Raw genomic sequence first — 23,780 nt, forward strand, 5'->3', positions numbered from 1 at the left:
ATCCAAAATGGGGGCTGCTCGCACCACAAGAGGTTTGCGTTTGCATTTGTTGCGCAAATGCCAACCTTTGTGTCTCCGCACTTGAAAATGTAACCTGCATAAAAATTTCCTTGGAAGGCATGAAAGCACTGTGCTTTTGCAGCTCCCCAACCACAGATTGTATGTTAGGCGAGTGCGAGCGCTGCCCATGGAGTGAAAGCCTCACTTTGGCGAGTGTCGAAATTGTCGACGAGGACGAGGTCACATTTGCTGTTTGGGAAAGGGGTGACTTGATCGAAAAGACGTCGTCTCCAACCCTTTTTGTGAAAGAGCTCGGCAACTGGGGGACCAAATAGTATCCTCACAAATACATACACTGCACTCCAGGCAAAGAAGTGCGAGCAGCGCGGAAGGATTGTTCTGCATTTTGATCTTGTGGAAAACTGGACTGTGCTTCTCTCAAATGAAACAGTCGTACCATTCACACACGAAACACACAATTTGGCTGCCACAAGCGATGACATATGTCACGATGCAGCGCACGCCTGCTACGGCCTAGCTAGACCACATGAAGTGTTACATTAAAAAGCACCCATCTATTGTCAGGTAACTCACGTCAGCAATGGTGCAGCAAGCCATGTTAAATATAGGTTCTGACGGTATGAGTTGTGCCACTCCAAGTATACGTCCGCGAGGTGGATATTTTCTGCTATCGGGCAGGGGAAGAATCCCTGTGACGATGTGTGTGGACTGCTTAAGCACCAAGCTTCCCGGCACAACCTGAGGTCTCTAAGTGCTGCCTTTGGCACATGAGATGGTCTCTCAACTTAGCGGCCACATCGAGAATGTGGCCCTGCTTCATGCGCCTGCTGCAGCCATCAAGGAGTATCGTCAGCAGAAGTCATAGAATGGAAGTCAATGCCTTGTGTGCTGGGAATTCACTCATGGCATGTGTGGATGTGTGCTCGCGATCAGTTGACCATATGTGCACTGTCTATTGTGAGAACTACCACTAGCCAGCTGACTTTGATTAAACCCTTTTAAATACTAACTGCAAAGCACACGCAATAAATTAGTTCAAGCACCACAAGTAGTGTCGTGTTTTTTCTCTCTTTCATCCCAGAAAACAAAGCATAAAACATGTTCTCTGCTTTTGCCGCAATAAAAAAACCAAGTAAACCTTCCTTTGATTGTGGCAACCGTTGCCTTTTCTTTTTTTTAAAGCAAGTAAATATTAACAAACTGGAACAAGTCATCGTGGCACTAAAGCCAGCATGCTCAACATGGGTCGCTTTTGCCTGTTATGTTTTGTGAATGAAGCAAATGAGGAAACATATTAAAGCACCTATTTTTTCCCCACCATAAACGGGCTTCTACCAAAATTTTTTCAAAAATTGGATCGGAGTTCTTTTATTCTATTTTTTAAAATTAGATTTTCTTTAAAAACTTCTTTATTTAACTTTTTTTCTTGTCTAGTGTTTCATGTAGGAAGATAATATTTTGCATAAATGTTGCAAAGGGGATATTCTATGTTACACTTTTTCAAATTTCTGTGTGTAATAGAAAACAAGCCAAGATGCGTCAAAGTTAAAAAAAAATTTCTGATTGGGGCCATGTTTGGAATTTTTTACATTTTTTGCTTTTGTGGACAACATAAGAAAATGCATGGAACTAATTTACTGTTAAGCATATTAACATGAGCAAAAAAGTTTTATAACACGTTTTTATTTTGAATTTAATTCGGCCGTGGAATCTGAAAATGTTGTGGTAAGCAATAGGATGCTCGCGCCGCCACCTTCAAATGTTTTTTTGGCTTGGTGGGTACGTCTTTCAGGAATAAAATTTTTGGTTCCATGTAGTTTGAATATTTCTACATGACATAAAAAAAACAGACAAAACAAAAATATCAAGTTTAGGCATTGTTAAGTCGCCTGCTAGCAAAAAATACCAGGTGGATTGTCGTGTGCCACTGATCTTGGGGGCATGCAGATCAGCACAATGCGTTGACGGGTTAGTTGGTGTGCCTTGTCTTGTCTTCTTTCTTGTGTACATTGTTTTGCGCTAAACAAAGTAATTAGGGCATGCAGATGTTACGAGAGATGGGGTTGGGAGACGCAGAGCAGCACCGCAAACAGATTTTAATTACACTCTACCCCAGGCTCAAAATAAAACTTACTCAAACTAAGACACAATGAAGAAATACTAACACTTATGCAACCTACTTAATAATCACTAAACATGTCCTTATTACCAGCTACATTGGTCCTTGACGTTTGCTACGCGAAAGTCAAGCCATTCTAGCCTATGGTTGCGACACTACTAGAAAAGACCGTTCTTACCGAGTTTTGTCGTCGCACATATCTTCCGAGTCCAAAGTGTGTCGGATTCTCATCATAGTCGGTGCTCTGACCGACTCCGTAAATGCTTTCCAGTCACTCCAGGAAGAGGATTCTTCCTGGAGTGCCCGGCACTGCCGTGAGAAGTTGCAGCAGGTCCAAGAAGCCTCGCTCGAATGTCGCCGAGGTCAACGGCCACATCCTGGACCGCTAGCATCACGGACTTGTCCGAACATCCATGGCGCCTGTCGCCAGTGTGATGCTGACGCTACAACCTTCTTGTCCCAGAGCCACGTCAATCATCCCAGCTTGGCACCGCTTCTCCCTCTATCATAGCTCGGGTCACGCGCGTCGAGGGCTCGTGCCGATCGGACCGATATGTGCACATTGTCCTCTTCTTCCTTTCTGCGCTGCATGCCTCTTACATATAACAGCTCGCACCATCACCTTCAAATATTTTTTTTGGCTTGCTGGGAACGCCTTTCAGGAATAAAATTTTCGGTTCCGTGCAGTTTGAATATTCCTACATATAAAAAAAACAGACAGAACCATAATATCAAGTGGACATGCATGTTTGATCTCTCGTGGAATCACCCTACTCGGTTAGCCCTAGCACAGTGGGCGTACATACTCGATCGGTGTTCCCATGAGCCTTTGCCCGTAAGAGCTGCGACTGTTGCTCTGTGGTGCATCTTCTACATAACTGGCACCCAACTTGAGGCTGCCACTCAGGCAGATCAGGTCGCATCCCAGTGACGTATGCTTGTGCGATTACTCGTTGCCAGGAGGGCAAAGCAAGGCTTGCGCTAGAAATGAGTTCCAGCTTGCTAGTCCTCTCCACCATGTTGCCGACATTTCTCAGAGATTGAGCAAAGCACAGTGTGCGAGCTTGGGGACGAGGCGTGGGAAGGCACCTCAATCACCACGCCTTTCATGAACCACTGGGGCAGGCACCGCATTAGACATGATGCGCACATAGTAAGTGGGGTACTTCCGCAGTTATTGCAATTTTGAAGGAATGAAAGACAATTTCCAGAATGTAATTCAGATGCTGTGAGGCAGAGGAAAGTACTAGTACTCTCTGCCAAGTCTAAAATATTACCTGCATTGGAATGGCAAAGTGAGTACAGGCATGTCTCGTAACCATTTAGACTAACAAGGAGGTCAGCTCGTCAAACGCAAACTTGCAAAAAAGACACGACGAGACCAGTTTGTCCCGAACTTTTTTGCTTTTCATGCCGGCCTGAAGACAGTTAGAGCTGCAGCAGAACTGATAGTTGGACGAGTTGGTACGAATTCTTAGCAAAATATTTAGCGCGCACAATAGACAAGGACACCGGCTTCCGTTGACCTGTGGCAACATGTACATAGTACAAACCGGTCGGTGCATAAACGCCCGTCTAAAAGAACATGAACGTTCTCTCGGTAAAGAAAACCATTCGCACTTGTCAAACCACTGTAATATATGTCATTGTGATCCGGTATTTTTTAACACTGACATTTTGTTTTCAGATAAAAACAAACACAGGAAATCACAGAAGCATTTCATATCAAAAAGTGCGCTGAAAAATGCATAAGCCAACCATCAGTCACAATCACTGAAAATGAATTTGCTTTTTTAAATACTGGATGAACCTTCTTAATCTGTTTTTAATCTGTTTCTGTTTTACTGACCACTCTTGTTGCACATGCTCAGCGCTGATAGCTGGGGTATATATGTGTTCTGTATCTTTCCGAAAATAATATAGTTGTGAGTAAGCGCTCGTGTGACCCCTTCACTGTGTCCTTGTGTATTGTGCGCGCTAAATATTTTACTATGAACAATTAGAGCTCCTTAGTCGCTCTGCACTTCTTCCAGATGACATGCTTCATTTTGTGCTTGTTGTAAATAACATTAGATGGTGCAAGAAACTGTTAAAGAGTGAAGATGGGAGCATAGACTCACACCTGGAGATTTTTCTAAACCATGAAAAGTCCTGGAAATATTAACTGTAGTAATGCTCAGCTTGCACTTCGTCTGTCGAAAAAATCTGCTTAACGGTAACCCACAAAACACACCTGCCATAAAGATAAGGAAACACTTCTGTGCTTTTGAGAAAAGCTGGAAAGCAAGAACTTGCTATGCCATAAGAGATTGCCATTAAACACAGGCCCACTATTAAACTGAATATCTTATTGGTACTCATTACAACATAACATCACTACTTCATCTACAGAGGGAAAGATGCACTTGATTCTATTCAACAAACAGTCTGCTAATAAAAAGAAAGTACTTTCCAGACCTTCAATAAGACCACTTATAACATAACTACTTATAGTGCGGGACCGAATGTAGTGCAGTCTTTCTTGGCTCCTGTTTACCCTCTCATAAAACTCCATATATATGCATACCTCTTATAGTGCAGATACAAAATACAGGTTATAATGTGACTACCGGAAAATCCTGCAGACGAGCGAGATAGCAAGAGCGCTTCTCAACCAGGTGTGCCGGCCAAGAGGAGAGCGGCCATGGGGAGTGCAGAGAGGGATAGGCACAGCAAGCAAACAAGGAATGGAAAAGGCAGTAGCGAGTTGCACGAGCGGGTTGCCTAGGCCGCCTAGGCGATGGGAGAAGCCTTTGCTCCGGCGTCTTGTCAACAGTGCGCACTCCACACCGAATGAGAGTAAAGCCCAAGATCAAGGGGCTCTAAATGCATGTGCTTTGTCACTCTTTGGCTCCTCGGTTTGTGTGTGGAAAGTAAATACAGTGTTGTAATACTCCAGTAGGGCAGAAAAAACATTTTCTGAATTTTGCTGTATGTTGTGCTTTTTTTAATATAATACCTATTCGAAATATGAATTCATCATGAAGTGCAGATATCATGCTACTGTCAGTGACTTTGCGATGCTGTCAGTTCATGTTGTGCATCGCAAATTCTGTTTGGAGCTTTTACGCCATGTCTACACCTGAGCTTTCACTGTTCATGCCAGTACACGCACATACAAACTTGGTAGGTGTTCGCAGTAGTTGCTGCAGCTGATTGCCCACAAACCTCTTCAAACACACTGTCCCTTAGTTCAATCCGTGAGCTTGATCACTATTTAAAGCTTATGCTTAACGAAAGTCTGGAGGCACAAATTTCTGCACTTTAAGCAGTACCACACTATAACCAAAACAACATTTTTCAAAGGCTGTGCACGTACAAGACATATAGACCAAGCAGCTGCATGTGTCCGGGAATCGAAGCATACGACCGAGATGTGCCCTCACTTTTGTTGGCGAGGTGGTTCCTTCATTTCCAACACCCATACAGCCACTGTGAAGCAGTTTGTTGAGTCCACACCGAACTGCAACTTTGGTCGCTGACTTCCGGCGAGATCACGCTGGTTTGCCCTAGTAGGCCGGGGTGTGTTGGCATGCTGTAGCGGAAAGCTTGCCCTTTATATAAGTTCGTACCCATAGACAAATAGATGGTGATCTGGCAAGAGACACGTGCACATGTTGCTTTTTTCCGTGTGATGGCAGCGCGCGTGGAGCAGAGGGTTTCCAGGCAATCAGCCGGCAACTATCCCAAACGCAAAGAGCAATAGTTTTTAAAGGTACATACTGGTAGGAACGTCGTAAGCTCATGTGTGGGCAACATTCTGAACTGATGAATTTGCAAAACACAGTTTAGTTTTTAAAGGTACATACTGGTAGGAACGTCGTAAGCTCATGTGTGGGCAACATTCTGAACTGATGAATTTGCAAAACACAGTTTAAACTGACAGCACCACGAATGTCTCACATGCGATATCTGCGCTTCGTGACAATGCGCATGGCGATAGGTGAACGCGAACAGGTGAACGGGTGTGAAACACACTCACGGCCTCGACCAATTTTTCTGCAGTGATGGAGTTGTGAAAAACAATGAATTGATTTTGCCATCAAAATTCGTTTTTCAAATTGCCCGTTAGTAAAGAGATTTTTTTCAAGTGCATCCGTGTCTGAAAAATAAGTTGGCAGCTGAATTTACTTTCCACATACAAACTGAAGAGCCAAAGAGTGACAATGTACCGAGGGTGACGGCCACATCCTGGACCTCCAGTTCACGGTGGACTGCTCACTGCTGACAAGCTGCGGGAGCAAAAGGCCTCCACTGCCTAGGCAACTCCCGCGTGTCCGCTGACCCAGCATGCTGCTGTCGCATTGTCTTTTTCCCTCTCCGTTCCTTGTACGTACGCTCCCTCCTCTTCCGCATCGCCTTTATCGCTCTCCTCTCGGCTGGCGCACCTCATTGAGAAGTGCGCTTGTGGCCTCACTTGTCCGCGGTATTTCCTGGCAACCGAATTATAACTGGTATTTCGTCTTGTGCAACTGCACTATAAGCAATATGCATGTACATTTAGTTCTACTATGGGAAGATAAACAGGAGTCTGAATTATATCCGGTCCTGCTCCGTAAACTATTACGAGTTGCGGTAACTGTAATCATCTACGGGTATGCACACAGCAAGGGCGAGCTTTCTGATACGACATGCCACCTGACACCCCCGCAAGGTAGGCCTAACAGCACTGCCTCATCGGTAACCAGCGACCACAGTTGCAGTTTGGTGCATAGCCAACGAAACGTGTTTTAGTGGCTGTGCGGCATTTGGAAAGCAGAGGAAGCACCTTAACAACGAAAATAAGTGTTTGGGTGGCACATGCAACACACGAAAGGCAGCAACTTGGATCGCTTTCGCCATGTTTTTGACATCGGGCATACGGATCAGTCTGAGAAATTGAACGAGGCTGCGTACGGTGTGCAAAATTTCAGTTGCTGTTCTACATTAGTGTTCTGCATTAGTTCTGTGGAGTTGGTGGTGGTGCTGTAGCGTATTCCAAACAATCGAGCAGGTCTGAAAAATTGGTCGCCGTCTTGCTTTCATTTAAGTACGTTTCTCTCTCTCTTTTTTTTTCTGTGTTGCTTTGTTTGCTGTATGCGAAAACTGCGGGTCTTGAGATGTTAACCTTTCAATGTTTGTAAATTTAAACAGACGTAAACATCCTAGTCGCATGCTTCACTTCTCTTATAAGCATGGATGCTTGATCTACATGTTTTGCATATTTGCTGCCTTTGAAAAATCTTATTTTGGTTATAGTGCACTGCTGTTCATAATACGGATATTCGTGACTTCAGCAACTTACAAGCGGTGTGTGCTGTACTAGAATTGAACTGTAATCAGTGCTGGCATACTAATTTGTCATTTCCTTTAATAAGAGCGGATTATACCGTATATCATGAATTCTAGATGCCAGAGTTACTGATAGCTTTATGCATACTTGCCATACAATGCTAGGGGACTCTCGAGTATGGGCAGCACCATGTTTTCTTACGCAAAATTTGTCAGCATTAAATTTTGTGATAAATTTTCTGATATTCGATATTCAGCTTTTTTTGCTTAATTTGAATAAATCTTTTATTCGAAATCTACTATTCAGTATTCGCTCACCCCTGCCAATTAACACTACATGCAAATGCCTACATAGGATAAGCGCAGGCAGTGTGCGCACGAGACATCCCAAGTCAGTCTGCTCTGCATCGACTGCATCATCTGAGCAGCTAGGAGCTGTCCTTTTGCAGCAGTCATGAAAGCCGGCTACCTCTTATTGCTCCTCAGGCAAGGATATCATAGGGGGGCTGGGCAGCTTTTCAAGTAGACACCACATTCAACAAATGGAAAAGTCAGGATAAGCAGCAGGGTGAATTTCTCTCACTGTAGGATGTTATCTGTTTGTGGCTGCAATAATCTTTGTGTGTATGGTTCAGGACCAGTGTGTTGTGAGGGCAGTAGCCAAAGAAAGCATGGCTGCCATCCATGAAATGTGCTTTGCAAAATGTGCTGCCCTTTTTTCCAAATTCCACTAACACTTCTTATCCCTGCTGTGATCGTGTCGTGGGCAGGTGATCAAGCGGGAGAGCCAAAATGTGGTGTTCACCATTCCCATCTCGGAGCCGCTGCCACCACAGTACCTGGTGCGTGTGGACTCAGACTACTGGCTTGGCTCCAACCAGACCATCCCACTCACTTTCCAGCACCTCATCCTGCCCGAACGACACCCACCACACACTGGTGCGTATCCCTTTCCGGTCGTTAGCCATTACCTGTGACAAAATAAGGGAGGGGGGGGGGGTGTACAGTGTTCTCATTGTTGCTAAACCTTGCTTCATTTGTGACTGGGTTGCAGCGACAGAGGGAGCCATATGCATTCACTAAATATGCTACTTATGAATCTTAGCCCTTCTATTCTTTAACTCTTTGGTTACGCAAGAAAATGGACTTTCCTTTATAGGTCTCAGAAAAAAAATTGTTTACCTCTACAAATAATATTCGAGCACACATTGCAGCATAGCATATTGTACACAATGAAATACTCTTTCCGAAAAGATATGTTGCAGAACAGAAAAATTTATTAGGTAACATAAAAGCTCCAGAAAGCGCCAGTTTTGCTGCTAGTTGATAAAAACAACAAGATAATATGAAATCTACAAAAACATAAATATCAAAAGAAATTCAGAATGTACATTTTAAATATAAATAACCGAGGAACAGTGTCTGAAAAATGCTCAGTACATCATTATTCTTCGGATACAAAAAAAGAAACCAAGACCAGGAGCTGCTTTATCGCTCATGCCATGCAGTGAAGCTGTTCCTGGTTTTTTGTGAAGCATAGGTGTGCTCTGCATTTTTCCTACAAGACGTCTGGTTTTTGTTCAACTTTGCGGTCCTCGTAACACATTTCGCAGTTTCGCCTTTTTGGCATTTTCTGAGGACGGTCTGATGAGAGGTCCAAGGAATATACTTCACCATTTTGTCTGGAGTCATGCACCTCTTTCCAGGACTGATAGCTCTCCTCATAGCTGGGCAACTACAGGATTGTGCATCCAAGCATATCTGTTTCCATTTTCGCAGATTGTCTTTATGACCTCCGCAGTGAAGAAGAAGACTAGAAAAAAATCCCATGTTGTTGTAAACTCTCTTGCGCTGCTCTGTAGCACTGGACCGAGATGTCCTATGGGCAGCCTTCTTGGCGTGAATGGAAGTTTCTTTTCTGCTTATGGCAGCACTTCATCACCAAGCGAAGTATAAACCCTGAAGATAATCAGTAGAGCTCTCAGGTCGTGCAAAAAAGATCGGCATATAAGTGTGCACACGAGGCAAAAGACCGCTGAACACCGTAAATGAAACTCGCCAGCTCCGGATGTCCCAGGCTTACTCAAAACATCGCCTCGGAGCTTGAATCTGCGCACGTTAGGAGTTGCAAACTTCCATTTGGCAGTTAGTGCATAGTTACGCCGCGTTTCCGCCAGGTACAAACTACACAAACAGCAAATGTTTGTGTTGGCTTGCCACTTGGTTAATAACAACAACACCCGTACCTGGTGGCCATTGTCGGTAATGAGGGGGGACCACTCTCATAACCAAGTAATAGATGTAACAAGGTAAGCGTGGCTCCCCCTTCGTCTTCATTATAGCAAGAATTTAGTGAACCAGCTACAGTTGTCACATGGTACCGCATACATTTTATTTCATTGTTCCTGCTTGGAGAAGGGCTATGCTTTATTTGCCACACTGTTTTGCTATTGTCAAGGGACACCAAGCTTTCTTTGGCGTCGTAGTGTCATGGCTGTGGGATTAATAATTGAGGTAATTGCTGAATGTCTCAAGCATTTCGTTGAAAAGAATGCCTTAGTTTTATTTTCGTTTTATTTGTGATGCATCTGTTAAGAAGGAAATCCTCACATTTGTCTTTTTTTGCCTGCTTGGGGAGCAAAATGTTCTCAGAGAGCAAGTGTGCTGCTTTTCCGCATTGCTGTCACTATGGCCTCGTGCAGAGCTGCTTGACCTGCAGCCACTGCCTGTTTCCGCCCTGTGCAACACAACGTACGAGCTACTGTACCGGTTCAGCCACTTCAACCCGATCCAGACCCAGATATTCCATACGCTATACCATGCGGACCACAACGTGCTCCTGGGCGCTCCTACAGGCTCGGGGAAGACCATTGCAGCCGAGATTGCCATGTTTCGTGTCTTCAACATCAGTCCAGAATCCAAGGTCCTTCTTTTCTTGTCTCTTTCTGCGTAGAATGCATGTGAGCCCAGCTAAAGAAAAGCCTATGAATGCCACCTCTGAAGCTTGCATGTAGTTCCGTAACGAGCGTTGCCACTTTTTTTTCCACATTTTTGTATGACAATTCTGTGTGGGGTCTTATGTGCTCGTATTCTTGCTCTTCAATTGAAACGTCTACAGGAATATGCATAGAGAATCCAGACACAACGCTGTCTGACTGTGCCTTTCTTTCGACTGTCCTGTCATACTGTAGGCTCGCTTCTTCCTTGAGTGACTAGCTGCTGTAAGTAGGGCAAAGACAAAGCAGGGTCAGTGTGAAAAGGGTCAGTTGTGTCTGTCTTGCAGATTGTGTATATCGCTCCTCTGAAGGCATTGGTCAGGGAGAGGATTGAAGACTGGAAGGTTCGGTTCGAAGAGAAGATGGGGAAGCATGTGGCAGAGCTGACTGGCGATGTGACCCCAGATTTCCGTGTCATCACCAGTGCCGACGTCATTGTTACTACACCGGAAAAGTGGGATGGAATCAGCAGGAGCTGGCACACGAGGGGCTACGTCAAGCAGGTGTCCCTCATAATCATCGATGAGATCCATTTGCTGGGTAGGTGGCACACATTTTTCATTGGAATGGAGCAGCTGAGGCTGAAAAGTTTCTGTGCCTGCATGAAGCAAATGATGTGTGATGTAAAAAGCAGCATTGCGATACTTTACACAGCTAAGACCATCTTAGTACTAAACATCACTTATTTATAAAAATGTGACCCACACTGCTCTTAACCATGTTACATAGAGTCGAGGAGTAGCGACTGTGAAGAAGCAGGAATACTAGGAAAGATTAAATAGAACAATCAAATTTTAAGAGGCGGGAAGGCGGGGGGGGTATCGTGCCCTAAAAATAAAAAAATAAAAATTGTGCCTTCAAAGCAAAGCATCGCTTAAAGATGACTACGACTGCAAGAAGCAGTGTCGTCATTTGTACAGTCAAGTGGCACAGCCCGTGCCCATTGGCTCACCGTCATACCTTCTAGAGCAGTCGATGGCACACAAGTCAGATTTATATGTACTGCAGGGTTTGCAACATGATTACAATCAGAATCGGACTATGGTAGGACTGTCTTGCTATCGAAGTGACAGCATTCCATATGCTTTAGAGCAGCTAGTGTGCTTTTCAAGATAATGATAACAGTGATATATATACACTGGTGACTGTTAAAAGCGGCCTAAAGTTGGGGGGTCTCAAAGGTGCTCCTGGGATAAAGTAATGACAATGCAGTAGTGCAAACAATCACAAGGGCACTTATTGCGGCTTTTATACACCAAACTAGCCAGCTGAATTCCTAATCAAGAAAGTTTGACTCACTGCAACAGGATATCGAGTGAATATGTTCGCCCCATGCCAGGCACCAATGCCTAATTGTTTGTGTGTACAATCACGCAAACAGTGGCACATTCCGAAGGCTTTCTAGGGACAGTTCCGCAGAATTGTGCCGGCCAGCATACGAGACGTCCACACACTGTATACCCCAAGCCAATAAGAAAGAGGCTACTCTTACAAGGTTCGTGAAAAAATTGTTGATTAAGTGGGTGAACTGAAATTCCAGAACTTAGTATGCATGAACTGCGACAATTTTTTAACCTTTTTAGAATTTTACTTGGATTCGACTGCCATTAGTCACAACAGCTGTTATTACATTCAATGCACAGGAATCTGTATTGGTTCGTCGATAGCCCCAATATTATGTGATAATTTTTTTTAACATCCTTTGACAGCCGCGTTAATGGGGAACTAACTAGAAAATCAATTACTCATGTATTTAGGTATGTTGATGACTATCTAATAGTGCTTAACAATTCATCAGTCCGGTGTCTTGACGATGCTGTAGCAGATTGTTTAAAAATGTTCACCAAATTTTCACAGGGGCTCAAGTTTATTTTTGAACTGCCCATTGACAACTGTATTCAGTTTCTAGATCTTAAAATTTTATTTTCCTCAGATGACCACGTATGCTGGAGATACAATCCAAGATCAAAGAAAAGTGTTTTGCTTTCTGATAGCGCACATTCAAAATTGATAGAGGGGCATAGCCACCACATGCATTCAGTCTGCTTTCCAAAAGTCATGTGTTCACCAAATTGAGCATAGTATGTCTAGTCAAGTAGACAGATTGAAACTTGCTGGATTTCCAGTGTCTGTCAATTCACCAGTCTGTGAAACATTGCTTCAAAAATTAAAACAGGGAAGAAAGTGCACAACTAAAGATCACGACAAAAAATCTGTACATGTAATCCCATACCTCCATAAAGCTTCACATAATTTGAAAAATATGGCAAACCGACACAATGTCAATCTAGTTTTTTCAGCGCCTTGTAAATTGTCAGCAGCGTGTAACCTTCAAAATAAGAAGCACCAGAAACGCATGCAATGTCGCACTAATCACCGGACCTATTACACCGAACGCACTTCAGATGTTGTGTATCAAATACCCTTAGATTGTGGACGCATTTATATTGGACAAACCAGCTGGTGCTTCAATGACGGGGCTAGACAGCACAACAATGATGTCAGAAAAGGATACGGTAGTCACTTGGCTGAGCACTGCAAAAAGTGCACATGCACACCCATGTTTGGCGACACAACCTTCCTGAGTAAAAAAAAACAAAAACACAAGAACAGAAAAAGAAATAGGTGAGGCATATTTTATAAGGAAAGAAGGCGACAAGTGCGTCAGCTGTACGTCTTTGATTTTGCAAGAAAAAAGAAGTGACGTTTCTGTCGAGATATCTAGACACTTGAACTTATTGACCATACAATCATGTGTATGATAGGATTCATTTCAATCTTTGTGTATATGATAATGGAGTGCATGATGTACGTGATCCGCAGAGCATAAACAGATGACCGTTTGTAATAAATGCCATTTGGAAGTAGCACCAGAGCTGTCGTATGTGTTCCTTCGACTTCAACTTTAGCGCTTTTTTATGAAAACTGTCAGGCCTTTTGTGCCTGAGTAACCTTGCATTAGGTAGCTTTAGCAGCGCAAAACTCGCGCCATCTCTTACGCTTTTCTGCTATTACACCGACAGCCGGCGGCGTTTGGCTATGCGAGGGGAAGCCGGATTACAGGAGAAGCAAGAGCTTTGAGGGGAACACAACATAAGGGGGCGTGAGGGAGTCGAGCTTCCCCACAAGTAAAGCAACATGTCCATGGCAGTGAGATTGTTTTCGCTGTGCATTTGCTTGACCATTAAGCATCAAAACTTCCTTATTACATGCAAATTGACGTGTGTGAATATTCAATATTTCCGAATATTGATTGATTATCATGCAATTTGATATATTTGCTTTGACTCACATTTCAGTATTTGAAGTTTTCTAAGTATTCAAAATGAACAAATACAGTAAAATCTCGTTGATATGATCCCGTTTCATAAAATATCCCAGTGCCAACGTTTGCACTGGAGCGCACAAAAATTGACCCAATACAGTTCTTTTTTTTTTTTTGCTGGTTGATACGTTCCCTCAAAACATGATTTTATGCCATTCAGTACATCATCAAACTTCAATCATATGATACATTTTCTGGCCACTAGATACCATTGAATCAGTGAAGGCATGAGGCATGGACAGTCGAGAACATGAATTGTTGGTATCATTCACTCAAATGGTGGAAGTCATTCACCGGAGTGCGAAAAACAATTCGCAACATTGAAATTTAGCATGTTGTGAGCTAATAGACTTAGGCGTGGACTTTTAGAAAATTCATATTATCCTGCAGTTCGTATCAGGCGTGATCGTATCACCGATATTCTACTGTACTCCACAAATGTTAAAAATGTAGAGCTGAAGTAGTACAAAGCTGCAGAAGTCTAATACGGGTGTTACGTGGTGTAATTTTGATCGTGATTCAGCCAGATCGATGTCGAATTTCTTGATTGCGGTTGGCTGCTTTGCGCAATATGTGGGAGAAAGCCAATATTGGGTGGCATTAGGACATGCTGAGCATGCGGCAGGTGACACAGATTTCGTTTGTCTGTACCACTTTGCACTACTTCCACAGTGTCGCGGCGCCGTGGTGGCACCACTGTTCGCTACTGATAGCGTGTGGGAGCAACATGAACGAAAAGGGTATGCCAACTGAGAGGGTCGCTCACTCGGCGCAGTAAGCCCCCTAAATAAAACTAAAGGCAGCAACATTGTTTTATTTTGCCAAACGAGCCAGCGAGCGAGGGCAGGTGAAGAGGTCTGAGGCTTATTTGTGTCTCCCTGTCCGCTGGTCAGCTGGTTTCGCTGTGGAAACAAACTCGTGAGCGTCCACGTGCTGCCAGCCATGCCTTTTGTTTCCACCGTTTTTTGTTTTGACTTGTGCCAGCGCCATGACAGTTGCTCTTCATGGTGATCGTGGATCCGGTGAACGTGACAGCCAGCATGCTGCGCAGTGCAATCGCCTTGATAAAAAAAAAAAAAAGTGAGAGGGCAAGCGGTGGAGCGTGAAGGAGAGGCCGTGAGCACCACTGTGAGAGTGCACCTGCTCACCGCTAATAACACACAGGGGCAAAGGATGCGCAGGTGGCATGATATCATAGCTGGCGACAGAAGGGGTCGCTCAATCGCCCGGTGCACAGCTCCATCATGAGTGCTAGTGCGCCCCTTGACAGTTCACTTTAAGTGGAGCAGCTTATCGATATGCTTCGAGTAGTCTGGTTTAAAATACATGTGTTTTGGTCAGGACTGGAAGAAATTTCTAATAAGCTGACAATTCGAGCGATGTGGCTTCGCTATTAAGAGGGCTTACTGCACTTACGTTTGCCGAAGACCTGAAGCAGTATGCTCAAGCGATTGCATTTGGAAATAAGATCAGTTTAGTGAGAGTTCGCGCAACTAGGTACAGGATACACAATGGGCCAAACTCACTCTTTGCACAGCTCAACAAATGACCTCCAACGCATCCAATGCCATGATGCCATATCATGCGTACATGAACATATTCCGAAAACGATTGCTTGAGGATACCTACTCGCTGCGGTCACGTTGCCCACTGGCGTGATGGGTTCACTTTCAGTCATCATATTCGACAGGGTAAAATCATATTCAACAGGACATATCATATTCGACAGCATATAAAATCAAGATATTGGGTACGTCTTACATGAGCAAAATTTTGTGCCAGCCTGCTTCGGCTTTGATTTCAGAAAATTGTTTCTGCTGATAGCACTTCTCTTCTGCCCCTTTGCTGAAGTAGCTGGGGCTGCAGCTGGTGGACGAAAATGCACCCCGCCTTTGACCAGAGAAAAGCTTTGCACGAAAAACAGTATTGGTCCATCATGAGAGCAATAAGTGAATGTGCATTAGTTTATATAGACCGGCTGGCCATTACTCAACCCGTGCATTTCGTTAACATCGACAGCCTTCTTAGAACACATTGGTTTCGAGCTCGCCACCCAAACATACGACAGAGAGATGGAGCGAACGCTGCCTAGCAGCAATGCCTTCACCAACTGCAGAAAAAGGACCTATCACCCCATAAACCTGAGCCATGTGAAAAGGCACCACAAGTAAGAATGAGCATCTATAACCTGTGGGAACACGATGCAGGTAGTATGCACACCTGTGAGCGTGGCATGCTGTTCACGGAAAGAAGCTTCATGGGACAAAAAAAAAATCAAATGTTCACCACCTCTCGTATCTAGGGGTGTGCAAAAGCAATATTTGAGTCCGAATCAAATACGAATTGTATGATGCCAAAGTAAGTCAAATTGAATATCAAATAGCTTTTGAATAAGGAACAGCCATCATCACAATTAATAGAAGACTATGTTCACATTGTAGTATTGTTAACATTAGCAAGTTTATGTTATTACATAGTACATTATGAACCATTGTTAACTGAGAGCACAATTGGACCATTAGAAGCAAGCAAGTAGTTTCTTCACATGCGCAGGACTCTTCAGTGAGAGCAAATGATCGTTGTATAACTATCAAGGGCATCGCTGTTGCTTCGTTAGTTCAACCTTCTTTTGTTTAGACTGATCCAGGCACCAGGAAAGTGATTCGGTTCGTAGTCAGCTGGTCTCTATACTTGTGGAACAAGCTGCAGCTGGAGAAAACGCCAGTTGCATTTAACTTTTCCTTTTGCTTCATTATTTCCTCGAGTGACAGCTTGCCACAACGCTGGCAGATCCTCAGAACATACCTGTGATGTGGGTTAGATAAGGTGGAAAATAAAATAATGCAAAAGAGCGTCCATAATCAAACCCTGCAATAAATGTTAAACCGGTTAGCAATATGTCACCCATTTCCTCATCTGACTTTTCCCTAGTTGTACAGCACTTCTCATGCATAATTGGCAACTGGAAACAACAGGGTGTCTACCAAGTTGACATTTCCAAATTCCCTGAGTTTTCCAGGTTTTCCCTGAGTGCCTTTGCCCATTTCCCTGAGTGATGCAGAACTATGTTTTATGTCAAGACGTGCTGAAACCATATCGCCTGATGCTGTCACTCTCTAGCAAGCACATGAAAAAAATAAAGAAGCGCCTTAATCCAATTTGAATACTAAGGAGTAGTGTTTGTGTTATTCAAAAAGAGAATAGAAGGCAGGGGTTAGTAAAATGCACAGCAAATAAAGTGTCTTCGAAAAAAATTGCAAATGGAGTCGGACATTCTCAAATACGAATAAAAAGGAGATGGATATAGAAGCAAATATTTTCGAATATGAGCTATTTCTATCAAGTGATAGCAAGCTCAGTGGTATGAGGCCCGAACTCTGTCACAATTGAAATTCTCTCCCAACCGCTCGTAAGTCAACCTCAACTGTCCTGACATACTTTCAGCCCGCACACGACGCCTGAGTGTTGTGTTTCACTGCTTTAAAGAGTTTATTTTGGTTTCGATGCGGGACACCTGCATCTCGGGATCAGCCAAAACTTTGTTTTTTGAGCTCAAGCTCCTTCAAAACGGCGGCAGCAAGCTTCCTTTCCTGTTTATTCCTCAATGCGTACATCATTTCTGTTCTTGCCCTCCTTCTGCCACTCGTTCGCCCCAAGGACCATTTGAAGCATCTTGGTCAGTTGCACAGTCCACAGCCAATTTTTAGAACTCCCTAGGGGTCGCGAAAACGTTCGAAAAATCGGCCAGTTGGAAAAAAATAAATGCGCGTCATTTGCTGCCCTTAGGGGCTCAAACCGCCACAGGCACGTTCGAAAATGCTCTGAAGGACTGTCGGTACACATATTAGGCATATCGGCGCTCGTACTGTGACAGGAAATACCGGGTGCACGTGTGTATAATTAAGGAATACATGCTGTTTTCCGTGGCAATAGCCCCATCCCACGCTTGTTATGCTTCACTACAATACTTTTGCATATGTTTCACCATGTAACATTTCTGTACAGAGGCGAAGCTGACTTTCGGGACCTGGCATTATGCAACGCACCATGTTTTCTAAGTTTCTAAGCCAATCGCAAGTACCACAAAAGCGGAGTCCGTGCCATTGCTGACAGCAGCTAATTCTTTCAATAAAAAACTCGGCACCTTAACGGCAAAAAGCTTCATAGCGAACGTCGAAGCAGCTAGGCCTAGCGTTGCCGCAGTGGAGGCAACAGCTGCCAGCGGATCTGCGTGCGAGAGTGCCAGTTCGAGGTGGCGAAGTAATCAAAACGGCAGCGGTGGTGCCTTTGATTATTGTCGTTTCGGACATGCGGTTACGGAAAACATCTGGAAAATCGGACGGCGAAGGGTTCTTGCGTCCGAAATTTCACACGTTCTGATACGTTGACTCTATGGGGTACGTGGCGGTGCCACGAAGCCGTCCAAATTATCGGGAATCCGGAAAGTCGGTCGTTGACTGCACACTGGCAACTCATCCAGCCGACGACAGGGCTTCAAAGACGATTCATTGCGATTCCTCTCTGTTACTCGAGCCAGCATTACCGCGACTTTCGACCCTTCCAATAAAATTGCCGCTAATTTTCCCTGATAGAGGCCCAAATTCCCTGAGTTTTCCCTGACTTTTTCCAGACTACTCAAAATCCCTGAGAATTCCCGGTTTTCCTGATTTTCCCGGTTGGTAGACACCCTGAAACAAGATTCACAAGGAGTTGAGAAATTATGTGAGCTACTAAGGGACAGAGCAGAGGCAACAGCCAAGCAAGAATGAAAAGTGAAAATTAACAATTTAACCGTTCATCGTGAAAATATTGACATGTAAACTCGTTTATCTTTTACGGGTGAGCGCTTTTAACGTCTAAGAAAAGTTATCAATGCTTCTATCTGCTGTCTGTTGTCGCCGAACCTTGTATAATCTGATTGCATGTATGCGCAACGCGAATGATGTAGAACTTTATGCTTGTCGAGCTGTGTTCGTTGGTGTTTATTTGGTGCGGTGACCAATGTTGGCCATCGAGCCTGGTGGGCAATAGCCTGGTGGGCCAATAAAAATTATGCCTGAGGGGGCGCCACATGCTCGTCACACCCCTTATCCCCCTGTTTCTTTGTTCAATACAAACAAAATACATCCAGGCTCAGCGTATAAAAAACTTAACTTCATGCCTGGTCGAGGCTCTGCTGCTGTCCCAGCCGGGTTGACGGCGCCTGTTATCCAGGCGAGTAATGGTCCAGTGGCCTCCGTGGTCGAGTGCTCCGCCTGGGCACCTGTGTTGACGGGTCGGGTGTGGCAATGCCAGGTGCTGCCTAAGCCAGCCTTCCTCCGACCGGAGGGTCCGCAGTGGCCGGCCTTGAGAGTGGCGCCGAACGTTACAATGGCCCAACGGGCGCCACACACCTGGGAACACTTGATGCCTCCGAGGTGGGTGGTGCTTCGCTGGCAGTGACTGGTATTGCCATTGGTCCCCCTGCGGGCTGGACTTCTGAAGTGGCAGTCGAGGGTGCAAGCCAGCTCCCGAGGTGAGGCTTAACATGGTCGGCATACCGGTGCCACGTGGTTCCCTCTGGCATGCCGACGAGCAGCAATGAGGCACTGGCAGGAGATACAACTTCTCCGACAAACTAGGGTGGGCCAGGACAGAAGTTCCTGTTGAAGGCGGGAGCCCCCGACTCCGGCAAAGGCCTGGAACAACACCTCCAGTCAGCAGCCAGCTTCTGTTTCAGCTGCTTCAGGAGAGCTGTGGATTGGAGGTCCGGATGCAAGACGGACAAGGGTGTCTTGACCATATAGCCCAGCAGGAGCTAACAGCGGGCACGGCCAACGACATCGTGGGGCATCGTCATGGTCACATGCTCGTCAGAGTCGTGCTTCGCACCAGCATCCTGATCTATGACATCAAAGACATTTACGGAGCCAACAAAATGTCAAAAGAGTGCCCGAGAAGCCCCTAAACGTGCTATATTGATGACAACGTAGCAAGGTGCTGCCAGCTCAGATCAACTGCTCCTGCTGACTTTAAAACTATATTAAAATATGATCAAGGTAACATTCGCCATTAATACTCTCTCAGACGTACCTATATATGCACTAGAATTGAACAACACAAACATTTCAAGTTTGAAATTTCACGTCAGAATGAAAGTGTCCAACTCGAGATAAGATAGAATACGCGGAACTGGCAAAACTGATCAACAAAGGAAAAATAAGTGATATTAAAAATTATAACGTGAGAAAGACTGAAGAAGCCACAGAAAATGGATACAGCCTGAAATCAGTTAGAAGGAAACTTGCCATAAGACAAACCAAGATGTATGCACTGAAAGATAACCAGGGTAATATCATCAGCAATCTTGAAGGTATAATAAAAGCAGCGGAAGAATTCTGTGCTGACTTGTACAGTACCCAGAGGATTCAGGAGTACTCTATTCGAAACAATAATGAACAGTATACAGAAACTCCTCCTATAACTAGAGATGAGGTCAGAAGGGCCTTGCAAGGCATGAAACGAGGAAAAGCGGCAGGAGAGGATAGAATAATAGTTGAGTTAATCAAAGATGGAGGAGACATAATGCTTGGAAAACTGGCAGCTCTTCATACGAAGTGTCTATCAACTGCAAGGGTCCCAGAAAACTGGAAGAATGGAAACATTATACTAATCCACAAAAAGGGAGACATTAAAGAATTGAAAAGATTATAGGCCCATTAGCTGAATCCCAGTATTATATAAAATATTTACCCAAATAATCTCCAATGGAATAAGGGCAACACTTGACTTTAGTCAACCAAGGGAACAGGCTGGCTTCAGGAAAGCATACCTTACAATAGATCACATCCATTTCATTAATCAGGTAATCGAGAAATGGACAGAGTACAATAAGCCTCTCTATATGGCTTTCATAGATTACGAAAAAGCATTTAATTCAGTAGAGGTACGAGCAGTCATAGAGGCATTGCATAATCAAGAAGCACAGACCACTTACCTAAATACCCTGGAAAATATCTACAAAGATTGCACAGCCACCTTAATTCTACACAAGAAAAGTAGCAAGGTACCTATAAAGAAAGGGGTCAGACAAGGAGGCACAATCTCTCCAATTCTATTCACTGCGTGCTTGGAAGAAGTATTCAAGCTATTAAACTGGGAAGGTTTAGGAGTAAAGATCGATGGCGAATACCTCAGCAACCTTCAGTTTGCCGATGACATTGTTCTATTAAGCAAATACTGCGGACGACTAACAACAAATGATTGAGGACCTTAACAGGGAGAGTGTAAAAACGGGGCTGAAGATTAATATGCAGAAGACAAAGACAAAGATAATGATAAATAACCGGGCAAGGGAACAAGAGCTCAAGATCGCAAGTCAGCCTCTAGAGTCTGTGAAGGAGTATGTTTACCTAGGTCAACTAATCACAGGGAACCCTGACCATGAGAAGGAAATTCACAGAAGAATAAAAAATGAGTTGGATCGCATATGGCAGACATCGTGAGCTCCTTACTGGGAGCTTACCGTTATCATTGAAAAGGAAAGTATAGAACCAGTGCATTTTACCGGTGCTGACATATGGGGCAGAGACTTGGAGACTGACAAAGAAACTTGAGAACAAGTTAAATACTGCGCAAAGAGCGATGAAACAAATAATGCTAGGCATAACTTTTAAGAGACAGAAGGAGAGTGGTTTGGGTAAGAGAGCAAACAGGTATAGACAATATTCTAATAGACATTAAGAGAAAAAAATGGCGCTGGGCAGGTCATGTAATGCGCAGGTTAGATAACCGTCGGACCATTAGGGTTACAGAATGGGTACCAAGAGAAGGGAAGCGCAGTAGAGGATGGCAGAAGACTAGTTGGTGCGACGAAATTAGGAAATTTGCGGGTGGTAGTTGGAATCGGTTGGCCAGGGTGTCTACAAACCGGGAAAACCGGGATTTCTTAGGGATAATAAGTTGTCTGAAAAGCTCAGGGAAAACTCAGGGAATTTGTGCCTCTATCAGGGAAAATTCGCGGTAAATTTGTTGAAAGGGTCGAAAGTCATGTTCAATGCTAGCTCGAGTAACAGACAGAAATCATAATGAATCGTCTTTGATGCCCTGGTCGTCAGCTGGAAGAGTTTCCCATGTACAGTCAACGACCGACTTTCCGGATGCCCGACAATTTGGACGCCTTCGCGGCACCACCACTTACCCCGTAGAGTCAATGTATCAGAACATCAGAAATTTAGGACGCAAGAACCCTTTGCCGTCTGATTTTCCGGACGTCTTGCTGTGACTGCAGGTCCAAAATTGCTTTAATAAAAGCCACAACCGCCACCATTTTCATTACCTCGCTGCCTCGAACCGGCGCTCTCACACGCAGATCCGCTGACAGCCTTAGCCACCACTGCGGCAGTGCTAGGCATAGCTGCTTTGATGTTCGCTATGAAGCTTCTTGCCACTAGGTGCCGTGTTTTTTATTGAAAGAATTCGCTGCTGTCAGCAAAGGCATGGACTCTGCCTTTGTGGTCCTCGCGATTGGCTTCGAAGCTCGGAGAGCACGGGGCGTTGCATAATGCCAGTTCCCGAAAGTCAGCTTCGCATCTTTACAGTAATGTTACTTGGTGAAGCATACACAAAAGTATTGCATTGAAGCATAAGAGTGTGAAGGGGCTATTGCCACGGGACACAGTATGTATTCCTTAATTATACACACGTGCATCTTGTACCTCCGTTTACAGTACGAGCACCGATATGCCTAATATGTGTACCGACAGTCCTTCAGAGCGTTTTCGAACGTGCCTGTGGCGGTTTGAGCCCCTAAGGGCTGCAAATGACGTGCATTTATTTTTTTCCAACTGGCCGATTTTTCGAATGCTTTCACGACCCCTAGGGAGTTCTAAAAATCGGCTGTGGACTGTGCAACCGACCAAGATGCTTGAAATGGTCATTGGGGCGAACGAGTGGTGGAAGGAGGACAACAACAGAAAGGACCTACGCACTGAGGAATGAACGGGAAAGGAAGCATGCTGCCACTGTATTGAAGGAGCTTGAGCTCAAAAAACCAAGTGTCCGCTGATGCCAAGATGCAGGTGTCCCTCATCCAAACCAAAATAAACTCTAAAGCAGTGAAACACGACATTGAGGCGTCATGCACAAGCTGAGAGTATGTCAAGACAGTTGAGGTTGACTTACAACTTGTTGAGAGAGAATCTCAATTGTGACAAAGTTCGGGCCTCATACCACGGAGTTTGCTCTCAATTGATAGAGCTATAGAAATAGCTCATATTCAAAAATATTTGCTTATGTGTGCATCTCCTTTTTATTCGTTTTGAGGATGTCCGACTCGATTTGCAATTTTTTTAATACATTTTATTTGCTATGCATTTTACTAACCCCTCCTTTCTATTCTCTTTTTGAATAATGTAAACACTACTATTTAGTATTCAAACTGAATTCTGTCGTGTTTTTTTATTATCTTTTTCATATGCTTACTAGACAGTCACAGCACCGGCGACGTGGTTTCAGCCCGTCTTGACATAAAACATAGTTCTGCGTCACTCAGAGAATTTTGCAAAGGCACTCGGGGAAAACCTGAGAAACTCGGGGGAATTTAGAAATGTCATCTTGGCAGACAGCCTGTTGACGCAGGACAGGAATAATTGGAGATAGCAGGGAGAGGCCTTTGTCCTGCAGTGGGCGTAAATAGGTTGATGGTGGTGGTGGTGGTGGTCTTTTCGGCTCATAAAAGCCGACTGCAATCAAAGTTTTGACAGTGTAAAAAGCACAGTTTCAGGTCAATTAGACATGCAGTAGCCCTTGTGCAAAATTTTACATTTGAAATACGGGTAAATGCATCACGAAACATGAAAACGCTCTCAATTATAGATGTCTTTCATACCAAAACTGCAAGAAACTCCATCATTACCACTTACTGGAAGTGACGTACGACTTAGACCGTAGAGAACCAGTACTCGTGTCATCTCCTTCTTTTGCTTGTACTGTTCCCATATATCAGCGAACAAGTACTGCACGTGTATTA

At 44.3% G+C, this 23,780-nt stretch overlaps 1 protein-coding gene across 6 annotated transcripts in view; it reads left to right on the plus strand.

Annotated features, from left to right (window-relative positions):
* obe (activating signal cointegrator 1 complex subunit obelus) overlaps positions 1-23,780 on the plus strand; it is a 465,382-nt gene that overhangs the window by 252,670 nt on the left and 188,932 nt on the right. For all 6 annotated transcript variants that reach the window (XM_075697239.1, XM_075697242.1, XM_075697241.1 and 3 more), the window contains exons 21-23: positions 8,221-8,389; positions 10,153-10,373; positions 10,734-10,986. In XM_075697239.1, the coding sequence (XP_075553354.1) occupies positions 8,221-8,389; positions 10,153-10,373; positions 10,734-10,986 (643 nt within the window). The remainder of the gene's footprint in view (positions 1-8,220; positions 8,390-10,152; positions 10,374-10,733; positions 10,987-23,780) is intronic.

Source organism: Dermacentor variabilis, chromosome 6, assembly GCF_050947875.1.
Source record: "Dermacentor variabilis isolate Ectoservices chromosome 6, ASM5094787v1, whole genome shotgun sequence".
Lineage (NCBI taxonomy): Eukaryota > Metazoa > Arthropoda > Arachnida > Ixodida > Ixodidae > Dermacentor > Dermacentor variabilis.